Source organism: Staurois parvus, unplaced genomic scaffold (assembly GCF_062004578.1).
Source record: "Staurois parvus isolate SC_StPar_1 unplaced genomic scaffold, SC_StPar_1.0 ptg000468l, whole genome shotgun sequence".
NCBI lineage: Eukaryota > Metazoa > Chordata > Amphibia > Anura > Ranidae > Staurois > Staurois parvus.
The window spans coordinates 4885632-4907972 of NW_028318264.1; the positions used below are offsets into that span (position 1 = coordinate 4885632).

General features: G+C 40.9%; 1 protein-coding gene across 1 annotated transcript in view; it reads left to right on the top strand.

Annotated features, from left to right (window-relative positions):
- PTPN3 (protein tyrosine phosphatase non-receptor type 3) overlaps positions 1-22341 on the top strand; it is a 235213-nt gene that overhangs the window by 82402 nt on the left and 130470 nt on the right. The window contains exon 2 of the mRNA XM_089689065.1: positions 8897-9048. Within this exon, the coding sequence (XP_089545191.1) occupies positions 8911-9048 (138 nt within the window). The 5' untranslated portion in view covers positions 8897-8910. The remainder of the gene's footprint in view (positions 1-8896; positions 9049-22341) is intronic.

Below are 22341 nucleotides of genomic sequence, written 5' to 3' on the forward strand. Positions count from 1 at the left end.
GAAAGTCCAAAAGAATTACTGTAGCAAATTCTCTGTACATGTCAGGATTCCCGCTGAATAAATGTAATAAAAGTAACATAATAATATTGTAATAAACATTCATAACAATAGCATATAAAATATTCAAATTAAAGTCTCGATCAGCTGGTGTAAAAAAAAAAAAAGGTCCCTTACGTCCAAGTGCTCAGAAAGACATAGACTGGAATCCCTACTAGTGAGGAACCTTCACCTTCAGCCTCTCACCTGATAGTTCGACCTACTGAACTTCCGTCTAATCACACCTTTAACCCTACTGTCCCTGGGTTATGGGAATATCCTTCAGGTATGAGTTCTCCAAAGTTCCAAATGTAAGCGATTACATGTCATACTTACCTGCTGTGTTCAGTGGTTTTGCACAGAGCAGCCCGATCCTCTTCTCGGCTCCCCGCCGGTGTACCTGGGTCTTCCGCCTTGACCCCAATAGCAAGCCGCTCGCTATGGGGGCACTGGTGCGTGCTCGCTCCCAAGACCGGCTGTATGCATCGATAAGACACATAGAGCTATGGCATGGCTCTGCTCCCTTCACTCTCCTCATTGGCACACTGGCTGTGATTGACAGCATTGGGAGCCAAGGCTCCCGCGTACATCACTGGATCGAGAGGGGGCTTAGGTGAGTATTACGGGGGATTATGGGGTGACCAACACACAAAAGTTTTTTTTTTTACCTTCATGCATACAATGCATGAAGATAAAAAAAACTTCAGCCTTTACAACCTTGCCTGAGTTTCACTTTGATTCTGTTCTTAGGTCTTGATTATCTCTGTTATCAATCAGGTATAATTGTCCATCCGTTATCTGCATTGACTCATTCTTTTTAGGGTGGATTAAAACTTTGTAATGAGATCACTTCATCTTAAGGTTGGACCATAACCTGCAGCTTTTGGAACAAATGTCTAAGGCACTGTGTTTCAGCTGTGATGGTTTATTACAAGTAACTAAGCTTGTCTTTCACATCAAATGCTTTTATACTTCATTAGCTTGGTTTTAACATGGAAGTCCATTGAGGGGAACAGGATTTGTTTCTCTGTGCTTTTGGCCTTATGCACTGCTTGCTTACAAACCTGATGCATGACACACAAATTTACCTCTCCACCCCCCACCTCACCCCCTCACTCTCCGCCCGCATCGCCCACCTCCTGAACGACATATCAGACTGGATGTCGCTCCATTTCCTCAAATTAAGCCTGTCCAAAACCGAGCTCCTGGTCTTCCCCCCCCCCCCCATCATCTCCATCACTACTAACAACGCCACCATCACTCCCACCCCACATGCCAAAGTCCTGGGTGTCACCCTGGACTCAAACCTTTCCTTCCAACCTCACGTCAAATTACTATCAATATCATGCAGGCTCCACCTCCGCAACATCTCCAAGATACGTACGTTCCTCAACCCAGACACTACTAAACAACTCGTACACTCCCTCATCATCTCATGCCTGGACTACTGCAACTCCCTTCTCACTGGCCTACGCAAACAAATGCTATCCCCACTCCAGTCTATCCTGAACTCAGCGGCCAGACTCATCCACCTCACCAACCGCTCCACATCTGCCTCCTCCCTCTGCCAATCCCTTCACTGGCTCCCGATTGCCCAACGCATCAAATTCAAACTGCTAACTCTGACCTACAAAGCCATTCACAACGCCGCCCCAAACTACATAACTGACCTGATACCCAAATACTACCCTACCCGTGCCCTCCGCTCCTCACAGGACCTCCTACTCTCTAGCTCCCTGATCTCCTCCTCCCACGCCCGATTTCAGGATTTCTCCAGGACTTCCCCCATCCTCTGGGACTCCCTACCCCAATCCATCAGACTGTGACCTACCCACCCTCACCTCCATGTGCACCCTGAAAACCCACCTCTTCAGGGAAGCCTACCCCACCCACCCTCACCTAACAACTGACCTCCTCCACTCCTCCCACCACTCCATCCCCCACAGCCATCTCCTCCTGTACCACTTTCCCCTCCCTCCTAGATTGTAAGCTCGAAAGAGCAGGGCCCTCGAACCCCTTGTTTATTGTATTGTTTCTGTCTTGTCTCATGTTCTGTCCCCCTTGCTATTGTACAGTGCTGAGCAAACCCTTTGGTGCTATATAAATACTGTATAATAATAATAATGGTTGGAGGTGGGTTTATGTGAGGACTGGCTTAACGTAGTTTGCTAGTATACAAACCTTTGAAAGGTGGCAGTGTGACCCACATGCCCAAGACTTACTACAATCAATGCTGTGTCCCTCAAAGCTCTGCTGGCCTGTTTAATCTGGGCTGTTCCATTTAACTAGATTATTGTTACAAAGTTCATTTCATCCACTGGAGTGGATTCACTAAATCCTCTAAAGTTTCTGCTGTTGTCTTGTGCTTGACTGTAAAAATAGTAAATTGGCAAAGGTGGGGCCACTGTTTTTCTTTTACAGCAAACCAAAACCTCTCTTGGGTGGGCATCAGCAAGTGCCTTGCTCAGGACTATGGCAGCATACAGGTGGCTCCATACTCTAACTGAAACTCTCCCTCTGGGGAGACTCCTTATAATCCCCCAGAAATGTTAAGGCCCAGACTTCCCTTGCACAGCCCATTGATCATTACTGCTTCAAGGATTTGCCAGAGTAACAATTACAGTATTTATAACTCAAAGTGCCAACCACTGACACAGACAACTAGAGGCTTAACACTTGCTAAGAGATAACATTACGGGCTTAAAAACACTTACATACCAACCAGAGCCCAGGAACACAAGTAGTATGTACTGTAGATTTTCTCAGTGAAATCATTTCTCACTTGGATGTTGAACTGCCAGTGATGCAGTTGATTGTGTTAAATGGTCAAAACAAATATAATTTGAAATAATTGTAATATATTTTTTTATTATGTACAGTATAAAAAATACATTAAGTCTGTAAAATTTAAATTTGTAGAACAATCGTCCTTCAAAATGTTCTCTCCCCAGCCTCTTCTTAAACTTAGGGACATGGCATACTAACGGTCTTGTCTTGACATTCTGCAGTGAGGGAGTGACTCCTGACTTTGGCCTGCAAGGGGGGCGACACACTTTGGTACTTCTCACCTAACCAGTCACTAACAGGTCATCAATAGGCAGGATTGCCAGTTTGCCATGGGCCTTACTATCTCTTCTCTTTGCTGTGCCATATTGGTATACTGTAATCCCCCAAGATTTACTAAAAATATTGCATAAACTGAAATATTGTAAAATTGTAACTGAGCCATAAATAATGACAAATCATACCATTCCAAACTAACTTTTCAAAAAGCAGGCAAACGTTATTAGTTTTGGGAGAACCTTTAAACCGTTCTCACTAAAACAAATGCAAGGTTTTCTTATTAGATAAGTTCCCTCTCTCCTTCTAGAAATCACTATATGTTAGAAGGACAAAAGAAAACATCATAGCATTTACCTATCTTACCCCCATCTTTTACCCTCAGTGCCTAGGTGAAAGTGATATGCTGATCCTTCTGGCGAGATCTTGGAAACATTGAGGATCTCAAATCTCACAAGTAGGGGCTCTTGCACTGGACTGGAGTGCATTCTTCTAAGATTTAGAGTACTTACTGTATTGTTTCCCAAGAATCTCCTCACACAAATAGTGATATCATGCCCTGCAGTTCTGAAGAGGAGGGTTATGTAAGTATTTTCCTTTCCTCTACTGGCACAGTTTGCCTTTCTTTAGTCATTTTTTATAGGAGGGGGGCATGATGTAATAAGCAGACCTTGCACTTTACTGCAAGGGCGGCTTTAACTGACTATTTTACCTATTAAGCAGAAGCACCCACTGAAGCATACAGTATGTTCCTGAGAACAATGAACTTAGATTAATATAATTTATGTAATGGCACCATGTTTAAGAAAAGGTCCTCTAAAATTGTGGATCTATAACTAGGCAGTTTTTCACAAGGCATAGCCAGTTTTCCTAGTTCTTACTAAGAAAACTAGCTACATCTTGTGTAAAACTGCCTCATTATAGATCCACAATTTTCGAGGACCTTTTCTTAAACATGGTGCCATTACATAAATTATATTGATCTATTGCACTTTATATTCCTGGTTTAGCTTCCTGGGCCAATTTTACTGTTTCTTGAGTCTGCCTGTGGGGCAGAAGCAATGGTGCTGGTTAATAGCTCAATAAGCAGAAAGTGACTGGTGTTCGGCCAGAGTATCATGCGTGGTGAGCAGTAGAGGTATCGTGACCAATCATAGCAATCACATGATTACAGTGTAAACAAAACAGTCAATAAAGGTTTCCATTCATGAATGTTTGCTTAGAGTTGTGAAGGTGTGATTGACCCACAGCTAGCACATGGTACCTGACATCCTGTACCATGTGATTAGCTGTAGCCAATCACAGCATGTTAACAGTAAGCAAGCTGTGATAAATAGCAAATCAATCATGACAGTTAACTATTGCTTATAACAGTGATGATCAAAAATTTGTACGACAAAACTACAGCTTTAAAAGCCTTGCCATGCCTCTTACTAAATACCTTGTATTGTCTACCGTACTTTCCAAAAATTTCATTTGGGTACAGTGTTGCATGAACGGGAAATTGCCAGTTAAAGTAGTGAAATGTTCCTCTTTAAGAGCACTCAATAAATTTTCGAGTTGTTAGTGAGTTCAAATGGATGGTAGTTTTTGACCACAATGATGAGAAAATTTGAAGGAACAGGATGATTGTTTTTTTCTAGAATGAATGAATGCATTTCTAATGGCATATGTGTATTTTTGGTTTTTTGGGGGGGGAGGGGGGTAAGTCCATTCATTCCAATATCGAGTATTAAAAACAAAATGAAATTGTGCTGTGTTTTCAGGCAGCATTCATGAAACCATCAAATGCACTGAGAATTGTTTACAAATGATTGTATGGACATTCGTTCGACAATCTTCTAATGTATGACCAGCTTTAGTTAGCCTGTGCACAGCACACCTCTCCCCTCACTCCTTGATTTAGGAAAATAACATACAGGCAGGTTGATTTTTAGTTTCTGCCCCCAACCCTCAAAGCAGAAGTGGAATATGGGACCTAATGGTCATGTGACCATCAGTAAAACATGAAAAAGAAAAGTATTTAGAGTGATTTTGTTTTTCTCGAATTTTGCATAGAAGGCATGTTTAGAGAAGGTGTATTGTTTGCTTTTGAGGATTTACTATGCTATGACTTACCGATACTTTACTTATTTTACATTATTAGCGTCAATGTAAGTGATAAGAGTTCTAGGACATCTATATATATCTTGGGAGATTATATTCTTCAAACCTTGTTTTACTTTATACCTGAGGTTTTTTATGTTTCATACTTTGCGTAATGGATGTGACATAACATTTTTAGTTGCATGTCAAACCCATCAGAGTCACTAAGAGCTGATGCGGTGCGGATTGAAGCTCCGGTTTCACAGCTAATTGATACAGTAGTTGTTCAGTTCATGTCAGGTTTACATCAGGTTCAGGACAGGATTAGCCCAGGACCTTATTCTGTTCACACATATGCAGTTTAGGAACGGTTCCCATAGATGTCAATAGCCTGTAATCCGCACCTGAACCTGAAGCTACTGCTCAGAAATCGGACATGACTCTTTTTAAAACCGCACTGAATCTGCACCGGCTGTGTACCGGAAACATGTGAACAGGCACCATAGGAAGCAATGGTATTTCACAAGTCATGCGGATTGGATGCGGTTCGGACCACATCCAATCCGCATATATGTGAACAGGCACTAAATGTAAACTTTATTAAATATGCAAAAAATCTTTGTAAAAAATGGTTTCACTTTTTCTTACGTTTGCATCCACAACTACAATTTAAAGGGAAACCTCAATTCCTTCTGAAGTAGGTTTCCTTTTCTCATTTCATCTCTGCTTTGTTTTATCCCTTATATACAATCCTGTTTCTCTAAAATTCAGTTTTTTATTCAATATTTCTGGTCTTTCCACTTTTACTACTCTAGTAAGATGCTAATCTCTGAAGAAACCATGAAATTAATAGGGAACCATGTTGGGTGTGGGTTTTAGTGGTATTGAACCTAGCTACAGGAAGCAATTTTGAATGGAAGAAAGACCGAAATTAGTTAAGATCAAGAGACACAGATATGTAGAGAGCATCTTGATAGGATAGTAAATAGGAATATGGAATGACCAAAGATATTGAAGAGAGTTGAATTTTAGAGAAACAGGAGAATTTTTTTTTATAAAAGATAGGACAGAGAAGAGATCAAACAAGTAAATATAAATCCTCCTGCGCTTCTATGGTGGATACAATATTCAGCTAAAAGAAGCCGCCAGCATCTATCCTATACCAAAAAAAAGGACAATGAGAACTAATATATAAAAATGATGCAGCGCTAACAGAAAACACATATAATAAACTAAATATGATAGTAGATAACCCACATCCACCGGGGGATATGGGAACAGGCAAAAAACCCTTAACAGGTAGATAATAGTGGCTTAGTGCAAAATGCAGTGTCCATAGTTCATATCTTTAAAACGTGCAGGTGAATCACAGCACACTCCAAACGTGATCCAAGGCAGTCTGGCTGCAATGGCCTCTCACCTCCACTCTATGACCCCACAGGGCCACAAAGCATATTGCAGATCACCTCTGGGTCCTTTCCAACCAGTAGCTCCTCAAAGAGAAATGGCATGGGCGGACATCACATGAATAAGAATAACCTCCAGCCGGACCAGCGGACATACAGAGTGTGCCCTCCTCAGATGTCAGAAAGCTCGTATGCTCATAAATGAGGAGAGAAACACAATCCTCATAGTGTATTACTGATTTTAATGGCCAGACAATCACAGTAAGCCAAGAAAAACAGGAGAGACATACACTTACATAACAGCAGTATCTTTCCCCATGGATTGGGTGTACAGCATGATCAGAAGGTGTTCCAAAATGGCGCCACGCCGGAAATACGTCACCACGCTATAAACGTCGACGCGTTGCGTCACGTAACTCGTGACTTCGTCAGGACAGCGTGATTGGCCGACAGTACTTCCTTATAAAGACCGAGGACCGCACCAATCAAGGACAAGGGGCGGTTCCATCGCGGCCATATTACTGTAGTCCAATGTACACAGATACTTTCCCATTGTGTCTAATAATCACAATAGGACCAAACGATATAGTAATTTGGGAAAAAAAAGCCAATTACTCTGTAAGGTATGTTAATACTGGGACACAAACATTAAAACCAGATGTGGAAACCACATGCTTTATTAAAAAAGGGATAAAAATAAGATACGATCTGAACGCATGTCCATCAATGCATGACATGCCAAAATACACTACACATTAAACAATGTGTGTAAAAATATATATATAAAGAAAATATTTATATATATAAAAAACTAATAAAATACATAAAAAATATATTACTAAAAACCTTAAAAAAGGTGAATCCAAAGAATAAAAAATAAGAACAAAAACCTTTTTTAAGGTTTTTAGTAATATATTTTTTATGTATTTTATTAGTTTTTTATATATATAAATATTTTCTTTATATATATATTTTTACACACATTGTTTAATGTGTAGTGTATTTTGGCATGTCATGCATTGATGGACATGCGTTCAGATCGTATCTTATTTTTATCCCTTTTTTAATAAAGCATGTGGTTTCCACATCTGGTTTTAATGTTTGTGTCCCAGTATTAACATACCTTACAGAGTAATTGGCTTTTTTTTCCCAAATTACTATATCGTTTGGTCCTATTGTGATTATTAGACACAATGGGAAAGTATCTGTGTACATTGGACTACAGTAATATGGCCGCGATGGAACCGCCCCTTGTCCTTGATTGGTGCGGTCCTCGGTCTTTATAAGGAAGTACTGTCGGCCAATCACGCTGTCCTGACGAAGTCACGAGTTACGTGACGCAACGCGTCGACGTTTATAGCGTGGTGACGTATTTCCGGCGTGGCGCCATTTTGGAACACCTTCTGATCATGCTGTACACCCAATCCATGGGGAAAGATACTGCTGTTATGTAAGTGTATGTCTCTCCTGTTTTTCTTGGCTTACTGTGATTGTCTGGCCATTAAAATCAGTAATACACTATGAGGATTGTGTTTCTCTCCTCATTTATGAGCATACGAGCTTTCTGACATCTGAGGAGGGCACACTCTGTATGTCCGCTGGTCCGGCTGGAGGTTATTCTTATTCATGTGATGTCCGCCCATGCCATTTCTCTTTGAGGAGCTACTGGTTGGAAAGGACCCAGAGGTGATCTGCAATATGCTTTGTGGCCCTGTGGGGTCATAGAGTGGAGGTGAGAGGCCATTGCAGCCAGACTGCCTTGGATCACGTTTGGAGTGTGCTGTGATTCACCTGCACGTTTTAAAGATATGAACTATGGACACTGCATTTTGCACTAAGCCACTATTATCTACCTGTTAAGGGTTTTTTGCCTGTTCCCATATCCCCCGGTGGATGTGGGTTATCTACTATCATATTTAGTTTATTATATGTGTTTTCTGTTAGCGCTGCATCATTTTTATATATTAGAGAAGAGATCAAATTGTTAAAGGAACCCTACTTTTTAAGATATTGAGGTCTCCCTCTAAATTGTAATTGTGGGTGCAAATATATGAAAAGTTGAAGTAGTAATACAAGAACAAAAATTATTTGTGTATATGGTTTTGATGCAATGTTTATAAAGGTTATATTTTAGTGACTCCAATGGGGTTGACATGTAGCAATGTAAGTCACCTCTTTTACATTAAGTATGATTTAGACAGTTGCGGGGGATAAGATGGTTGAGTCTTGTGAATATTTTGCAATAATAATGTAAATATTATATACAAATGCCTTGTTCTTTTTACCAATAATGTTTTTATTCCTTGTAGGATCTGTATTAGTTATGAACTCCAGGTTGCGTGCTTTGGGTGGAAGGATAAACAATATTCGAGTCACTGAACTTCCAAAGGAGAAAAGTAGATCGGAGGTAGTTTGTAATGTCCGCTTCTTGGATGGCTCTCAGCAGTGCTTCAGAGTCAATGTAAGTGTTATTAAAATTTTTATATTTACTCTATCCACATCTAAAAAAAAAAAAATTGCCTTTAGTTATACTTTAAGGCTCCTTTCACATGGGGGATCCGGTCAGGTCAGGTTTTCAGGCGTAAATGATTAAATCGTGCATGCACCCCTGTGAACAGGTGAGTGTAAACAGATTTGAGTCCATTTACACCCGCCATACCCCCAGGTCCAATCCAGTCTGTTTAGGTGGTTTGGATCAGAGGGCAATCCACAGAGCAGATGGGCTCTGTCCATGTTCACTCTGCATAAAAGTATTGGATATGGATTTGTCATTTACCTGCTTTGCTGTGATCTGCAGGGGATCTATGAACAGTTCCCTTGCTGATCGAAGAGGAATCCACTCAGTCTGAAAGGGGCCTAAAGCCAGCCATAGATGAATCATGGGTTGCAGGAAAGAAAATCACTTGATTCCCCCATCGACATAGTCACTGTTGATGGGGAAATTCCTCATGCAAAGATATTGTGTTCTCCTGGCAGAGAGGGGTACGGGCAGCTGTCCCTGCCAGGAGAATACAGTGAATATTGCTAGTGGCTTTAACCACTGGCAATGATTTCAATAAACAGGCTGGTTGTGTCCAAGCTGATCCATCGAACAACTTGGTACAATCAACCTGCCTACACATGGTTTACATTTTGGCTGGTATCTTCTGAATCGGCTGAGATTTAACCCTGCCCAGCTTAAGTCTTGTCACAGGTGTGTCCTGGCTTGTACAAACATACAGTATCAAGAGAAAGGGTATGCACTTCAGGGGAGAAAAATTACAGCTCATGCATTACCCCTACCCCCCTCCAGTTTATGATCAGCATCTTCTCTTTTCACCCACTGATCCATGGCAGAATCCTCTTCTGTTTCTTCTCCCAATAGCATATGACTGGCTTCTGCTCCTCTCTCCGCTGCACCCCTCAACAATAATCAGTACTTGCTTATCCTCCTTTGTCTTCTGTTCTTGGTAAGCTCCCGCACTATTGTACACACAGACACACAGACACACACAGACACACACCCTACCACAGTTATCTTACTCTCTGCCTCCTGTCCATGCTCAACCTCCTATCCATAATGGTCCATTGATTGGGTTTGCATATACTTTAACCCATTCATGAATATCATCAACAGGAACCCATGGCCACCTTCCAGCAAAAAAGGTGCTAAAACTGATTAGTCACTAAACGACAATTCTTTCTTTTATTCTAATATTTCCAGATGAACAAATTACTCCATAAACCACTCCCCTGGTACTGATTCATAAATTAATAATGGAAGTAATTATGACTTGACTCATAAGTTGTCCCATAAGGTTGTAGCTTATTGTGTTGCTTCATTACAGGCTGTGTCTTGTATTTTAATTTAATTGTATTTACAAATTTGGGCTCATTCACATGACAGGTAAGAGTGTCAAAAAGACACAAACCTTATGTTTACTGCTCAGGTGTTAAAGTATGCATTCATCTCTGTGCATTTCTGACTGTCATATGGACCTGCTAACACTTTAGAATGTGTCGCATTCACAGTGCATGTAAATTGCAACTTTTAGAAGATTCCTAAAACACTAAGTGACATCAAGGTTATATTTTCTATAAAGTAGTAAATGTGACATTTACCCCAAAATTCACTGCAAGTTAATCCAATCCAATCATTTTTTACAGTCACGAGGAAGAAACACTTGCCATTAAATCAGTAGTAAACTCTGGGGAAAAAAAATTGTCCGGTCCCCTGCAGGTTAATGCCATAATGTGCTAGTAGGCGACAGACTTGCCTTACAATCGGAGCCCTGCAACGTCACGCTGTCACTGATATAGGAGCTCTTTACCCAGTTTGAATGACTGGTCCATGATAATGTCGTTCCTGCACATGGGAGTCACAATCGCAGCATGGCGCTCTCTGCATTTTCAGCACCCTCAGAATATTTCCTAAACAGGACACAATTAGGAGATATTCTCTGTACCTACATGCAAGTTTTATTATAAACTTACTTGTAAGTACAAGTGAAAAAGCAGAGTGTACTACCATTTTAATGTTTAATAAATATTAAACAAACTGCTTTATAAATATACCCCATAGATGTTACCTATGCTTATGTATATTGCAGTGATCTTTGTGGTATCTGACATCTGCTACTACTTCAGAAGTAACCACACATTTTAGTAGGGGACATTAAGCTGTGTCTCTTTAATGGGCTTTTTTTCCGCTTCTGTAAAGGACACGTGTTGCCAGACAGTAGTTTTAGCTTGAGGTTAACATCTGTATTGATAATGAATGTTGAATTAGGCTGCCATTCCAGAAAATAGGCGTTGTCTTTAGAACAGCCCTTAAGCATGCATTGCTTCTAACCTTATAAAAGAAAAGAGTACTAATACAAAAAGTTCTACTTGTGTTGGAATTTAAAAACAATTGACATATTAGATCTTTTCTTAAAAATGTTGATAGGTGGGGTGACTAGGGTGTCTAAGATACTGATTTTCAGACATTGGTGTGTTTAAACCTTTGCAAAAACATGCAAATAAAATGCTAGGATTTTTATTAATTACTTTGATCATGAAAAATTGTTGCTGTGTAGTGAGCCTAAATCTGGTACACACAGTGTCACACCAGTGACATGCATCAACCATCTGGGAAGTATCAGAAGAAGAACCAGAAATATTTATTTAGGGAGGAGGGAAAATTAGATAGAGGGGGAGGTAAATGGGAATAAAGATAGTAAGAAAAAAAAAAGAAGAACCAGAAACATAGTGCTTCCATCTCCCTGTCCAGCTCAAGTTCACCAAAAGGAAATTTCCCTCCATAGTTTTGATAAGGTCTGAGCTATAAGAGTCTATCTCTAAGCCACGGCTTCTTTTGGGGAGACAGATTAAATTTTTTGGCACCCCAGGTACTTAGTGGTGGAGGGGTAATCTTTTAGACCCAGTACTTTGCTGGGGAGAGGGGTTAGGTAGAAGGTATGCACCCCACCTTTCCCATGCCCAGTAAATTCAACAAGATCCAGTTGCCATTTAGACAGAGCTCTTTCAAAAGTGCAGAAATGAGTTTGCAAGCTTCATTCAAAAGTACAATGCAATAAAAATTACAATGGCAAAACTATAACAATGTATTTTAAATGGTGCTTTTATATTCAGCTCTAAGGAGCGTCTGCAAAAATATCAGTTCCATCTATCTTGCTTGTGAAAGAAATGTTTTCTATTCTTTAAACAAGCCTGATGCTGGCCCTATCTCTCTGTTAAGGCAAACATCTGTGAAAATGCAGTAACAAAAGGGCATCCCAGTGAGGTTTGCGGAGGTAGAGGTGCAAATTTCATTATTTCTTTATTTAGCTATTAGGCCAGTTGAGGCAGCATTCTTTCACCGCAATCTCATGTCCATGGCTATCTTCAGTAGTTGACGTCTCATCTGAATTTAGACATTATAATTTTGTCAATATGGCACCTCTGACCCCACTGCTTACCCCAGCTGTGGAAAATGTCAAGGGTATGAATACTTTTTCAAGGCACTTTAGCTAAAAATAGAATTGTTGTCCGTGATTGCACATCTGAGAGAACCTCCTGGTTTAACTTGAGTGTTTCATGGAGGGGGGATATTATTTCTGATAAAGGAGGGGAGGGAGATCTGTACTGGAAGGAGCGTACTAAGAAGGGGATAATCTATACTGAGGTGAGCTGTATTGTGGGGAGGGGAGGAAGCTCTATATCGGGGAAGATCTGTACTGTGGGGAAAGATCGGGATTCTGCACTCCTGACCACTGCGTGTTGGACACTCCTGACCCCTGTGCTCTGTGCTTTAGGCACTCCATGATCTATATATACTGTGCTATGTGTTTCATATTTTCGACAACTTCACTCTTTATTGCCATATTGTACATCAATTGCTGGTTGCTTAGTAATCATTGACTATGTGAATTAAATTCTTATTTAAAGTAGGCTGTGTGCAGTAAAGCATGTCATGGAAGAGTTTTATTTTTTACAAATGATTGTGCTGAGCTGTATATGTGTCTGGTAGTCTGTTGTTTGTGACACAGTAATTAAAGTGGTTGTAAAGGCAAAAGGTTTTTTAAAACCTTCTGAATGCAGCTTCGACCCTATCCCCACTGACTATGATCTTGATCCAGCGATGTGCATGAGAGCCAAGGCTCTCTCAGCTTGCTCACCTCTCATTGACTTAGAGACGGCAGCGGGAGCCAATGGCTGTCAATCGGAGCCAGTGAAGAGGTAGCGGGGGACGGGGCCGAGCCATGGTCTGTGTGGACACACAGAGGCGACTCGAGGAGCAAGCCTGCATGAGTGCCCCCGTAGCAAGCAGCTTGTTATGGTGACCACTAAGTGTGTGTGGGGGGGGGGGGAGCCAGGAGGGAGCCCAGGAAGAGGAGGCTGCTGCTCTGTGCAAAACCATTGCATAGAGCATGTAAGTATAATAGGTTTGTTAAAAAAAAAAACATTTAAAATCACTTTAAGGATTATTAATTTTTCTTTGGGTTGCATATGTTACCATGCACACAAAGACACGGCTCCAAGTTTCAAGCTCAGCCCATTGTGCAGTTTTGCCAACAAGGTACTGTGTACGAGCCACCTAACTATTCTCCTTTGGTTGCCCAAAGATGACCCCCCCCCCCGGAGAAAAAGATATCTACATCCCTGGCACCTGTGGAGTACATCACCTTGCATATTTCAGTAGATTAGATTGGATTAATTTATTGTCATTGACAATAAATTCCACAATGAAATTATGAAACAATGAGAGGAACGCCAACAAAAATGAAATCACATCCAACTACACACACATTCATAAAAGAAAATTACAAACTTCCCTTAAAATAGAGGGACAAACTGCCATTTAGTACCTAACCTAGAATTCAATGATCATTTATTGCCTTTATTGCCCGTGGAAAAAGCTCTCCCTGTATCTGTTTGTTCCTATATCGTCTACCAGAGGGCAACAACTCAAATAAGTGATAACTAGGAGGAAATGAGTCACTCCTTATTTTCTCAGCTCTTCCAAAACAGCGGGAATCATACATTTCTGCCAGGGATGGAAATCTACAGCCCACTCTTTTCTGTGCAGTAAAACATATTTTCTGCAAAGCGTTTCTGTCCACTACAGTGCAGTTTGGATACCATACTAAGATACAGTAGACCAATACGGAGCTCTTCTATTGAAGAGCGAAAAGAAGTCTCTAATACCTTTTGCCCTAAACCATTTTTTCTGAGCTGTCCATGACAATGTAATCATTGCTGGGGGGGTTTCACAACTTCTTGTACATACAGTAATGACTGATTATTAAATCCAGGAATGCGAAAATTTAAATTGCCCATCTAGAATTTAGAAGACTTCATGCAATTGCATTATTGTTTTAAAGGTTATTTCTTTTTAGGATATTTTTCTTCTATTTTCATCTGGTGATCCAGCCAGTAAGTCTGTTTTTCAAAAGAACACGCCCTCCAACAGAATGTATCAGTTACAGATATGAAGCAACCCATTTAAAATGAGACAACGATCAGATTTTATTTATTTATAGAAAACCTTTAGACCAAACAGAAAAAAAAAGTTTGATGTAATTGCTTATAAAGTGTTAGCTGGAGTTCAGTATGTTACTGTATTTAAATCTGCTAGCATTTCTATTGTTTCATTTTCCCCAGACTAACAATGCTGTTCTCCAAATGTGCCTCCTGTGCTCTTTCATTCAGGGTTGTGTCTGTATAGTACAGGAGGTGTGTTATTGGCCAGATCACCAGGGGAAAACAGAATAAAAAAAAAAAGCAGCCATCACATTTGTTGATTGTCAAGCTGCAATATATGAACAGTTTTAATTTTGGGTTTATTATTGCTTTAAGGCTGTGTACACATGTGGATGTCACTGCCACGCCTATGAAAATGCTCCACAGTGTGAAACACCTTTTCAAAAGCCATTTGATAGGCGGGGAAGCAATCATCTTCTCAGTGCACCCCCCCATACTGCATCCAGTTGTGGGGCGACTGCAGGATGGCGCCATTTGCTTGAATGGATGGTGTTCGGTGGGCAGTTCTGCCTGTTAAATGTGACTGAGAGAGATTATTTTTTCCCACATCTGCAGCCACAGCATGTGTACACCCCCATCTATTGCTAAGAATTTGTGGTGCCACAGCACACAACATGCACGTTTTTGTACCACCATTATATAAAGACCATGCATGTGTTTGGTCCGTGTTCATTTTATGGCTATTAACCGGAATCTGTTAAGAATCATTGTTTTGTTTTTGTTTGGTTTTTTTTATAAATTGGGATTTTTACAAGGCTATTCTGATAACATGCTGTTTAGAGGAATAATGTTTCATGTCAAATTGCTTTCCAATGGAGTGCTAGATCAATTGCTTGATCTCTATTGATCTGTCTATGTAGGCTTTGGATATTGTTTGTATTGCAATGCTTTACAGAGTGAAATAATTAAGTTTATTATTTCTATTTGATCGCATTTTATCAAATCTTCTATTTTATGGCATGTGGTGCATGGTGTAAGTGTGCATTAATGAACGGAACAAGTATTCTGAAAATGCCTTTGCAGTTCCATGACTGCGGAGGTGCGTGGGCTTTTGAAAAGCCCTAACTTTGCAGCCTGACTATGACTAATCATTTGAAAGAATATAGACTGAACTAATAGAACATTTTAAACCAGTGTAAAGGTGTATTTACGAAAGCAATGATGCACCAAGCATATGTTTATGTGGGCTGTAATTACTTATCCATGTAATTAGGAAAAGGAACTTGAATGTAAATCTGAAGTACAAAAATAACGTGCATTATTAGAGCATAGCTCGACATGAAATGTTAATTGTTTTTTTGTTATTTTAAAACTACATCTAAAACCAGCTTCAGGTCTAGAATTCTAATTGATAATGGCTACCATTACACGTGAGTTCCTGAGCAATTAGATCCTGTTTGTCTTACGGCCAGCAGAGCTGGTCTGGTACTGTTTGTATGGTTGGTACACCTGTCTGTGTGCTGAACTGAAATTAGTTAACTTACGATTCACCAAACCAGGGGTGGACTAACCATTTGGAAACTCGGGCACTGCCCGAGGGCCCGGGGTCAGTAGGGGGCCCCATGACATGCCCCTGGTACATTTTTCATAGGCTTTTTTGAGTTTGGGCAAGGACACAGGGGCCCCATGATCCCCTATTGCCTGGGGGCCCCATGAGTGTCAGTCTGCCCCTGCACCAAACTACCAGTGTGTGTTTCCTCAAAGCTTTTGCTTCTGCTCTGAGCCACCCAGGACTACTTTTAAGGCTACATGAACATGGACAGTTGGGCCTGTCAACGTCAAATCCTGGCGCATGTCCCTGAACACAAATGGCCCTAAAAACTCAAGTAACGCTCTGTACTGGGTCCAGTCACCATGTATTGTGACAGGCTGCTGACAGCTGGGCTGCACTCTGCACCTTTGCCTCCCAGACACCCAAAAATGCCAGGATTTTACACTGATGGGCCAATCTGGCTGTGCGCATGAGGCCTTACACAGGGCCTGCAATTTCTCAGCTATCCTTCTTCCTCGTCCTCATCCTCTAGGACACGCAAACGCAAGGCCTGTGGGCCAAATCCAGCCTGCCAGGTCATTTCATATGGCCCTTGCTCCTCTCCTGCAGCTGCGGCACCCCCCTTGTCTCTGCCCCCACCTTGTCTCAGCATTCAACAGCAGAAAGGAAGACAGAACTCCTCTTCCAGATTCTGTGCTTCTCCATGCAGCCGCAGAGACTGGTCTCTATCCCCTGTCTCAATAGTCGGCAGCAGAGAGGAGGAAGAACTCCTCATACAGATCCAGCGCCTCTCTGTGCAGCTGCAGTACCTTTTCCTGTCCACCTCCCATAGTCTCAGCATTCAGCAGACGCTGGCAGCTAACTCCAGGCCTCCTCTGGTCCTCCTTCAGACTTTGCACTTTCGGTTTCCCAGCTGTACCCCAGCTTATTCCCATCAGAATGTAAAGGGGGTGCACGGTGTTGTAAGGGAGGGTGGGGGACTCTTGAATTCTGATGGTGGGGGGAGGGTCTTGACATCTGATGTAAAGTGAGGTGCTCTGGACATCTAGTCTTACCGGTACAATCAGCCCTTTGAGGCAACCCAAATACTGATGTGGCCCGCAATGAATATGAGTTTGACACCCCCGCTCTAGGACTACCTACAGGTGATAATGCACCGACATTACACACACAAATGCCTGTTCCTGCACAGAATGCAGCTATCTCAAGATCCACTGTGATTACCGGTGATTGTCACCCTGGCAATACGGTCCTAGCATCACATAGATACTTCACTCTGCTTGCACTTGCAAAACATAAATATTGGATACTCACTAAATGCCTGTGTAATCCAAGCTCTGAACATGCGGTTTTGGTTTGCTCTGCATTAACCCTTTTCATGCCTGTCAACTAAGAATGTACCTTCACCATCTGCTCACCTGTGCCTGGTCTGAACATCTCATATGAGGGATCTTCTTTCCTGAAGAGGTTGCTGGGACATTGCATTACCGTAAACCGTTTTGTACAATTCAGCCCTGCATTTCTGTATCCTATGTGTGTTTGGGTCTGGCCAATCTATTTCCCCATTCTGCGTTGTCTAACCTAACCTGCTATCCAGACAAGTGATTGAATGAGATGGAGGTCCCAGACAGGGCTTTGTCATTTGTCCAGAACAATACATTTTTACGATGAGGGGTTCTACAGCGTGCCGTCACTTCTTTTTCTTTAATTTTTGAAGAGTGATTGAATGTTCTTATTTAGCCCAAATCTTTTGTCACTGGTCTGTCTGCCATGACCTGCCTTGTTTTTGGATTATACGTTGGCCCCTCAATTTAGTACTTTGCATGGATAGCCCGTCTGAATGTGTCCTTCCTCTTAAAGTGTTACTAAACCCACAACAGTAAAATCAGTCTGTATATGCAGTAAAGCATGCTTGTTACACTAACTGTGGGACCTAAGGGGTTAATCCTCTGCAGTTTGTAAAAAGGCCGTTTGATCCTTCTCTGCTCCTCCCCTTTTTCAAATGACCACCTCTTATCTTCTGATAAGACAGACTAAACTGTAGGCATTTGCACACGCTCAGTTTGTGTGTATTGTTACTTAGAGAGGTTTTTCTTTTTTTTGAGAGAGTGCATATGATCAGCACAGGGCCAATCAGCACTGTCCAGACAGAGGTCAGGGGTTCTGCATCCTTCTAGAGCAGAAAGAACATTCCTCCTACAAGCTTTAGCTAGTGCTGTGCTGGACACTGATAGAAGTTGCAAGTCTGCTCTAACTTCTGCTGAGAAAAGGTATTTAGCAGTTTATATTTACTAAAATAATTGCATTCTGTGTACTGTGGGAGACCAGATATAGTGAATGCCGGGTCCGGGGTTTAGTAACACTTTAGTACCATTGGATGAGGTTCCAGCGTTTATGTCCTGGTAGAAATAACCTGTGCACTGTTTAGCCCTGCTGCTGGCAGGCTGTAAATGTCTGAGACGCTATCAGCTGCCATTGGCAAAGAAAGGATCTGGGCACCCCCTAGGCCTCTTTCAAATGGGCGTTCCGATCAGGTCCACCTATCAGTTTTTCAAGCGGACCTGATTGGAAGTTCAATGCATTCCTATGGACAGGTGGGTGTAACCGGTTTCTTTTCAGGTTGAGCGGACATGGAGGTGCCATCCACCTGCTCTTCTCCAATCAACAGATGATCAGCTCACAGATCCCTTGTTGATCGAAACAGAATCCTCCCCATGTGAAAGGGGTCTTGGAGGGTGTGGATCCAGAAGTAGGCTTCCTGTGTCATTCTATTGATGAGTTTAGCTGGTTTAGATTTGAACAATATTAATATGTTGCTCAAATAGCTTTTGTATTAACATTCTGTTTTAGTGCATTTTTTTTTTTATGTTGAAAAAACAATACTTTGATGGTCAGAATAAATGCCAACTAAGCTGATGTTTTGACAAGTGTTTTCTCCTGTCTTCCTGTTTACCTTTATTTTCTTACATTTTGACAGTACTTTCAGATTTTCATTTATGTAAACCACCTGTCATTTGGTCAACAAATACAATAATACTGAATAATTCATTTTCTTTCTGAAGTAGTTATAATTGTCACTTTTAGCCTGTTATACTAGTAAACAGACATAAAATATTTTGCGGAAAAATCGAGGTATAATATAATCTATTTTCCATTTCTTAGGCTTTTTTATATTTGAATCAGTATGGAATGTTAAGAATGTAAAACCTTAGCAATATGTTAATGCAGTCACTTAAAACGTGTCTGATAGTCACTGCTTTCATTGCATTTACATTTTGTTGGCACTTTTAGAAAATCATAGTGGCTGCAGATTGCAGTAGAAATGTATTTTAAGTGAAACGCAACATCATTTTTTATAATTCCAATTTAGAATTGTGTGGGGGAATTTAAATCTTCTGTGAAGTTTTATTGCTGTCACTAGGACAGAAGGTGAGTGGTAACCTGACATTTTCACCAGAAAGCGTATCTTTACATCTTTAAACTGTAAAAGGTTGAGTTTGATTTGGAGAGTTTTTGTCTTATTTTTTTGTCATGTTTCCTGAATAGGAAACGAATGGAAATCTTACCTATGGGGACAGGAACAGCCATAAAACCCAGATAGATGTTTTAACCCTTTCCAGAATTCTAAAATTGTTCATGTTGCTATTTTGTATGTTATTTTAGCAAAAGCTGGGTTTTAGGTTATATATATATATATATATATATATATATATATATATATATATATATATATATATATATATATAGTGTGTGTGCGCGTGCGCCAAAAGTATTGGGATGCCTGCCTTTACGTGCACATGAACTTTAATGGCATCCCAGTATTAGCCCAATATTGAGTTGGCCCACCCTTTGCAACTATTACAGCTTCAACTCTTCTGGGAAGGCTGTCCACAAGGTTTAGGAGGGTGTCTATGGGAATGTTTGACCAATCTTCCAGAAGCTCATTTTGTGAGGTCAGGCACTGATGTTGGACAAGAACGCCTGGCTCGCAGTCTCCGCTCTAATTCATCCCAAAGGTCTTCTACCGGGTTGAGGTTAGGACTCTGTGCAGGCCAGTCAAGTTCCTCCACCCCAAACTTGCTCATCCATGTCTTTAGGGACCTTGCTTTGTGCGCTGGTGCGCAGTCATGTAGGAAAAGGAAGGGACATTCCCCAAATTGTTCCCACAAAGTTGGGTGGCGTGCTTTACACCACTGCATCGGACGTTTTGCATTGCACTTGGTGATGTAAGGCTTGGATGCAGCTGCTTGGACATGGAAACCTATTCCATGAAGCTCTATATGCCAGGTTGTTGTGCTAATCTGAAGGCCACACAAAGTTTGGAGGACTTTAGCTATTGACTCTGTGGACAGTTCTTGACTTCTGCACACTGTGCACTTCAGCATGCGTTGACCTTGCTGTCATTTACATGGTTGCTGTTGTTCCAAGCTGCTTCCACTTTGTTCTGATACCACTAACATTTCACCATGAAATATTTAGTAGCAAGGAAATTGCACAGATGGACTTATTGCACAGTGGAAACCTATCACAATACCATACTTGAATTCACTGAGCTCCTGAGAGTGACCCATTCTTTCACAATTGTTTGTCAAAGCAGTCTGCTTGCCTAGGTGGTTGATTTTATACACCTGTGGCCATGGAGGTGATTGGAACACCTGAATCCAATGATTTGGAGGGGTGTCCCAATACTTTTGCAAATATAGAGTGTGTGTGTGTGTGTGTGTGTGTGTGTGTGTGTGTGTAATATAAATAAATAAATAAATATATACATTTATTAGATTGTAAGCTCTGTGTCCTCTTGTACCAAATTGTATTGTAACTGATATGTCTAGCTTCATTTTGTAAAGCACTGTGCATACTGTTGTTGCTATATAAATCCTGTATTATAATATATATATATATATATATATATATATATATATATATATATATATATATATATATATATTCAAGCTATAGATGTAATGGATATGGGCTGAAAGTGCACACTCTCTCAGGTTTAGTTTGAGGGTATGTACATCCAAATTGGAGGAAGGGTTTAGGAATTATAGCTCTTAAGAGTAGCCATCCCCCCTTTTTCAATTGGACAGTTGAATTAAAAGCTGTTTCATGGCCAGGTGTGGGTGACTCCTTTGTTATTTCTTCATCAATTAAGCAGGTAGAAGGTCTGGAGTTGATTCTAAGTGTGGTATTTGCATTTGGAATCTATTGCTGTGAACCTACATCATGTGTTCAAAGGAGCTGTCCATGCAAGTGAAACAGACCATTGTAAGGCTTCAAAAACTAAACAAATCCATCAGAGAGATATCAGCAATATTAGGAGTGGTCAAATCAACAGTTTGGTACATTCTGAGGAAAGAAGAATGCACTGAGCTCAGCAACATAAAAATATATGGATGTCCACGGAAAACAACAGTGGTGGATGATCGTAGGATCCTCTCTATGGTAAAGAAAAACCCATTCAAAACATTCAGACAAGTGAAGAACACTCTCCAGGAAGTGGGCGTATCATTGTCAAAGTCTACGATCAAGAGAAGACTTCACGAAAGCAAATACAGAGGGTGCACCACAAGGTGCAAACCATTCATAAACTTGAAGAATAGAAAAGCCAGATTAGACGTTGCCAAAAAACATCTAAAAAAAAAAGCCAGACCAGTTCTGGAAAAGCATTCTTTGGATGGAGGAAACTAAGATTAATCTGTACCAGAATGACAGGAAAGAAAAAGTGTGGAGAAGGCTTGGAACAGCTCATGATCCAAAGCACACATTGTCATCTGTAAAACATGGTGGAAACAGTGTGATGGCATGGGCATGCATCGCTTCCAGTTGCACTGGGGCATTGGTGTTTATTGATGATGATGACAGAAGCATACGGATTAATTCTGCAGTGTTTAGAGCTATACCGTCAGCACAGATTCAGCCAAATGCAGTAATGTTGATTGGACGGCGCTTCACAGTACAGATGGACAATGATCCAAAACACACTGCAAAAGCAACCCAGGAGCTTTTGAAGGAAAATAAGTGCGATATTCTGCAATCAGCAGATCTCAACCAAATTGAGCATGCATTTCACTTTCTGAAGGCAAAACATAATGCATTAAGACCCACAAACAACAACTGAAGACAGCTGCAGTTAGAGCCTGGCAAAGCATCAGAAAGGAAGAAACCCAGCCTGTGGTAATGTCCATGGGTTCCAGACTTCAGGCAGTCATTGCCAGTAATGGATTCTCAACAAAATATTAAAAATGAACATTTTAT